This window comes from Dasypus novemcinctus, chromosome 27 (assembly GCF_030445035.2).
Source record: "Dasypus novemcinctus isolate mDasNov1 chromosome 27, mDasNov1.1.hap2, whole genome shotgun sequence".
Classification (NCBI taxonomy): Eukaryota; Metazoa; Chordata; class Mammalia; order Cingulata; family Dasypodidae; genus Dasypus; species Dasypus novemcinctus.
In genome coordinates this window covers 20,850,562-20,856,984 of record NC_080699.1, presented here as the reverse complement: position 1 = coordinate 20,856,984, position 6,423 = coordinate 20,850,562, and the positions used below count along the sequence as shown (strand labels likewise).

The 6,423-nt window shown below is 39.4% G+C and overlaps 1 protein-coding gene across 1 annotated transcript; it reads right to left on the bottom strand.

The window, feature by feature from the left end:
* Positions 1-1,240: 1,240 nt before the first annotated feature.
* Positions 1,241-2,190, bottom strand: LOC101426897 (large ribosomal subunit protein eL15-like). Its single transcript, XM_012528093.3, has one exon. It carries the CDS (start codon positions 2,157-2,159, stop codon positions 1,545-1,547), a length of 615 nt encoding a protein of 204 aa, XP_012383547.2. The 5' UTR covers positions 2,160-2,190; the 3' UTR covers positions 1,241-1,544.
* Positions 2,191-6,423: the final 4,233 nt, after the last annotated feature.

Genomic DNA, 6,423 nt, shown 5'->3' with positions numbered 1-6,423 from the left:
CAGCCCTAGGGGGAAGGGCCCTGCCTACAACTTCTAACCTCTGTGTCAGAAACCCAAAATTCTACCTCTTTCTTTCTTTTTTTTTTTTTTTTAAAGACTAAATTTTACACATTTTATTTTTCCTCAAATTATATCAACTGTTTTTGCCATCAAGATTTGACACCTTTTTGGAAGTTATGGTACTTAGTTTGCTTTACCACATTAGCACTAGAAGATGCCAAGAAGCAAACCCTATTTGTCTTAGCTTTATTCCTTCAATTGAACAACCCACACACACATCAGAATGTGGTTTATTGAAAAAACTTTTTCTTAGTAATAAGGAGTTTAGGACACAATGTTTTATTTATGAAGCCTGCTAAGCAATGCTTTCTGGAAATCATTTAAGATTTTCGGGACCTCAGAAGTACAAAAATTGGCTCCAGGAAACCAGCAACCAGACTAAAATCAAACTACCCATTCTTAATTCAGCAACCTTAGAATTTTAAAGAACTGGGGCGATTCCTCCTCAGTATTTCTTAAAAACACTCAAATACACCCTAGGAAAGAGGCCTGGCCTAGTGTTAGACATGATGTGAACCAGGGCAACACAATGTGGTGGTGTGCTCGAGCGAGTAGAGTCGATGGCCCGTGTCTGCAAACTATTTTGAAGGTAGTTTGACAAGAGATGAGTAAACACTTCAGCCAAGACTAGAAACCGTGAACCTACACCAAGAACATATCTCAGCAGCCTTATAGAAATGGGTAACTTGGGTTGATATAAGATCATCTGTAAGGTTGGAATGGAACAAGCAATGATATACTTTTATAGCCAATTCTTTTTCCCTTAGTAAGGCTAGAGGCCTCTTAATAGTCACAAGTTACTAATACAGATAAAGCAAAATCTTGATCATAGCAGCTTTTAATTTTCTCTCCTCACAAATTTGAAAGGTACTATCTAATGGCCACAGGCTTCCCCACACTACCATTTATTACTAGCTTACAAACCTTAAGGTTAATAATTCATTTGTCTCATTTATTAATGCTCAATTACCATCAGTTCCAATATATACCAGTATCAATACCACTGACTAGTCAAAATTTTTTCCTAATTTTTCCTTCTAGTCCAACTTCAAAAAAAAAAAAAAAAGCCACAGGAAAAAAAAAAAAAAAGCCACGGAACAGTAAACCAGGAGAGCACTGCATCACCCCAATAAGGACGCAGGTTTTTCATGCACCAGACAAATCTACATAAAAGAGCTAGTTTCAGTGCTCCTCTTAAAGTATTTATTTTACACCTATTATACCACACAGCATGGCATTTTTAAGCATGACATATAACTCCCTAATAAGATAAAGCAAAAACAAAATTGTTTATCTTATTAGAAACACGATACATGATCACTTTTTAGTCTTCAAACATTATTGCACTTTAACTTTCATAATTTGACAATATATCCATGAAACAATCTGCAGACAACTACTGTTTTAACAAAGAACACTTTTAAGTAGACAGGACTGTCCTAAATTGTTTATTAGGTATGAAATTTACAAACATTACTTATAGATTAGCGGTAACGGTGGAGCTGGAGAGTATTGCGCCTTCTCCAGGCTGCACGCCGAGAACCACCAATAGTGTGGTGGAACTTGGGGCCCTTTCCAAGGCTGCGACTCTTGCGGCCTGCAGACGTCAGCCCACGCATCTCCCTGTGCTTGTGGACGGGCTTGGTGATCCACTGGGTGTCAGGATTTCTTCTGATAGCTTTATGGAATGGATCAATGAGAATAACCTCAAAGAATTTGTATGTGGAATCTTCACCAACCCAGTAAGAATTCAGGACTCTCAGCGCCCCACTGTGCCATCCAGCTCGCTCCTCAGCCACAGACTGAAGGCTTCGAGCAAACTTGAGCTGGTTAACACCATGATGCACAGGCTTGCCATAGGTTGCACCCTTGGGAACAGGGCGTTTGCGGCCACCTCGGCGCACTCGAATCCTGTAGATGACATAACCTTGCTTGGCCTTGTATCCCAGTCGGCGCGCTTTATCGGGCCTGGTGGGACGGGGGGCCCAGTGCAGCGCAGAGAGCTGGCGGTACTGCCAGCAGCGGACCCTCAAAAGAAAGCGCATCACGTCGGACTGCTTCGTCCTCCACAGCTCCTGCATGTATTTGCAGGCACCCATCTTGGCTCACCCTGATGGCCGCCGCCAGACGGAAAGGCTCTACCTCTTTCAAGAACCTCTTCTGTCCCTCTCTCACCAAATCACGTCCAGACACCTCCTGCAAGCCCCTGAAACAGCCTGCTCCAGCAGGACTCCGACCCCACTCAGTTGCTTCTTTGCAGGAGAGATTATGAGGTGCATTCACTCAGATGCCATCTTGCCCCACCTGTTTTCCTATATTTTTTATGTAACATTTATGTAACCTAAGTATCTTTTTAAAAAAATAGGTGTACTATAGTGACATTTCAGAACATTGGAATTGTCCTGAACGATGTTGCAGTAATGGATATAGGCCATTATATATCTTGTCATAACTTAAAAAAATTAAAATGTGTGGGAGAGAGTTTAAACTACAATGTAAACTGTAATTCACACTTAGTGGCAATGCTCCAATATGCTCATCAATTGTAACAAATGAAGGATGTTGTTAATGTAGAAAAGTTTAGGAGGCATAGGAAGCAGGGCATATGGGAATCCCCTATATTTTTATGTAACATTTATGTAATCTAAGTATCCTTTTCAAAATTAAAAAATAAAAGAGAGAAGACATTGAGTAAGCACAAAGAAAAATTTGAAATCCTGAGCAGAAAAGCAACAGAGCTCATGGGAATGAAAGACAAAATAGGTGAGATTAAAAAAACAAATTAGGGAAGCAGATTTGGCTCAACTGATAGAGCATCCACCTACCAAATGGGAGGTCCAGGGTTCAAACCCAGGGCCTCCTGACCCATGTGGTGAGCTGGTCCACATGCAGTGCTGATATGTGGAAGGAGTGCCCTGGCACACAGGGGTGTCCCCCACACAGGGGAGCCCCACGTGCAAGGAGTGCACCCTATAAGGAGAGCCACCCTGCATGAAAAAAGTGCAGCCTGCCCAGGAGTGGCACTGCACACACAGAGAGTTGACCCAGCAAGATGATGAAACAAAAAAGAGACACAGTTTCCCAGTGCCACTGACAAGAATACAAGTGGACACAGAAGAACACATAGTGAGTGGACACAGAGAGCAAACAACAGCAGGGGGAAGGGGAGAGAAATTTTAAAAAATAAATCTTTTAAAAAAAACAAGTTGGAGGCATACAACAGCAGACTCAAAATGACAGAAGAAAGAGTGATACCAAAGATAGAGCAGCTAAAATTGAAGCAAGAAAAGAACAGAGAGAGAAAAGAATGGAAAAAAATGAGGAAAGATGAATGACAACACAAAACACAACATACGTGTCATGGGAGTACCAGAAGGAGAGAAGATGAGAAAGGGGACAGAAAGAGTGTTTAAGGAAATAATAGCTGAAAATTTCCCAATTCTCACAAAAGAAATGAATTTACATGTCCAAGAAGTACACCGTACCCCAATCAGAATAAACTCAAATAGACCTACTCCAAGACACATGCTACTCAGAATATCAATTGTCAAGGTAAAGAGAAAATTCTCAGAGCAGCAAGGAAGAAGCAAACCATCACATGCAAGATTATGTCCAATAAGACTTAGAGCAGATTTCTCTTCAGAAACCATGGAAGGGTGAAGAAAGTGGTATGATACAATTAGGATACCGAAGAGAAAAACTGCCAGCTGAGAATTCATATCCAGCAAAACTGTCCTTCAAATAGGAAGGTGAGTATAAAATATTCACAAACCAACAAAAACTAAGAAAGTTTGCAATAAAGAATCCATCTTTGCATGAAATATTAAAGGAAAGCATAAGAACCTGAAAGAAAGAGACAGGGGAGACTTGGAGGAGAGTATAGAAGAAAGAATAGCAGAAAGGATAACCAAAAGAGTAAAAAGACAAAAATATGATATAGCATATGAAAATCAAAGGATAAAATGGTGGAAGTAAATAGTGCATTTACAGTAATATCGTTGAATGTGAATGTATTAAACTCCCCAATCAAAAGATACAGGTTGACAGAATGGAGAAAAAAAAACAAGAGCCATCCGTATGCTGCTTACAAGAAACTCACCTTAGACCCAGGGATACAAACCAGCTGAAAGTGAAAGGTTGGAAAAAGATACGCCACGTGAATAGTAACCTAAAAAAAGCAGGGGTAGCTATACTAATATCAGACAAAACAGACTTTAAATGAAAAAAATGTTATAAGAAATATAGAAGGCCATTCTATATTAATAAAAGGAATAATCCACCAGGAAGATATAACAGTCATAAATACCTATGCACTTAACCAGGGTGCCCCAAAATATAAAACAAACTCTGGGAAAACTGAAGGGAGAAATAGGCATCTCTACCATAACTGTTGGAGAATTCAACACCCCACTCACATCACTAGATACAACACCTAGACAGAAGACCAAGAAGGAAACAGAGAACTTGAACAATATGATAAACGTGTTAGACCTAACATGTATACAAAACACTGCATTCAGATTCAGTGGGTTATATATTCTTCTCAAGTACCCATGGATCTTTCTCCAGGATAGAACACACATTCAAGCACAATGCAGCTCCCGATAAACATAAAAAGACTAAAATTATACAAAGCACCTTCTCAGATCATAATAATGGAATGAAACTGGAAATCAGTAATAGAAAAGAAAGAAAGAAATTTGCAAATGTGTGGAGGATGAACAACACCTAAATAATCTGTGGGTCAGAGAAGAAATTGCAAGAGAAATCAGTAAATATATTGAAACAAATGAAAAGAAGAATACAACTTATCAAAACTTATGTGGCATAGCGAAGGCAGGCTTCAGAGGGAAATTTGTAGCCCTGAATGCCTATATTTAAAAAGATGAAAGAGCTAAACTCAAAGATTTAACTGAACAACTAGAGAAACTAGGAAAAGAACAACAAACCAATCCTAAAGCAAGCAGAAAGAAAGTAATTATAAAGATCAGAGCAGAAATAAATGAAATTGAGAATAAAAAGAAACAACATAGAAAATCAACAAAACCAAAAGCTGGTTCTTTGAGAAGATCAATAAAATTGACAAACCCCTAGCTAGATAAACAAAGAAAAAAAGGGAGAAGATCCAAATAAATACAATCAGAAATGAAAGGGGGAAAGTTACAACTGTCCCCACAGAAATAAAAAGAATTATAAGAGGATACTATGACAAACTGTATATCAACAAACTAGACAACCTAGATGAAATGAACAAATTCCTAGAAATGCACAACCAACCTACACAGATACTACAAGTAATACAAGAACTTAACAATCCTATCATTTTAAAGAGATTGAATCTATTTTCAAAAATCTCCCAGCAAAGAAAAGTCCAGGACTAGATGCCTTCACAGGTGAATTCTACCAAGCATTTTGAAAAGAATTTACACCAATCATGTTTAAACTCTTCCAAAAAAATTGAAGAGGAGGGAAAACTACCCAATTACATTTTATAAAGCCAATATCACCCTAATACCAAAGCCAGATAAAGATACTGCAATAAAAGAAAATTACAGACCAATCTCTAATGAACAGAGCTGCAAAAATTATCAACAATATTCTTGCAAATGGAATCCAACAGCATATCAAAAGACTTACACATCAAGACCAAGTAGAATTGGGAAGCGGTCTTGGCTCAATGGATAAAGCATCCGCCTAGCACATGGGAGGTCCGCGGTTCAAACCCAGGACCTCCTTGACCTGTGTGGAGCTGGCCCATGCGCAGTGCTGATGCACACAAGGAGTGCCATGTCATGCAGGGGTGTTCCCCACATAAGGACGCCCCATGCGCAAGGAGTGCGCCCTGTAAGGAGAGCCACCCAGCACAAAAGAAAGTCCAGCCTGCCCAGGAGAGGTGCTGCACATATTGAAAGCTGATGCAGCAAGATGACGCAACAAATAAGACACAGATTTCCAGGCCGCTGACAAGAATAGAAGCAGGCACAGAAGAACACACAGTGAATGGACACAAGAGCAGACAACTGGGGTGGGGCAGGGTGGGGCAGGGTGGGGGGGAGGAAGGGGAGAGAAATAAAAAAAAAGAAAGCCAAGTGGGATTTATTCCTGGTATGCAAGGCTGGTTCAACATAAGAAAATCAATCAATGTAATACACCACATTAACAATTTGAAGGAAAAAAGAAAAACACATGATCATCTCAAAAGATGCAGAAAATACATTCAACAAAAACCAGCATCCCTTTTTTATAAAAACACTTCAAAAGATAGGAAAAGAAGGAAAATTCCTCAATCTGATAAAAAGCATATATGAAAACCCACAGCCAACATCATACTCAACAGGAAAAGTTGAATGCTTTCTCTCTAAG

Excerpts from the sequence above, each read along its gene's own strand:
- LOC101426897 (XM_012528093.3), bottom strand. The coding sequence starts at position 2,159 with ATGGGTGCCTGCAAATACATGCAGGAGCTGTGGAGGACGAAGCAGTCC.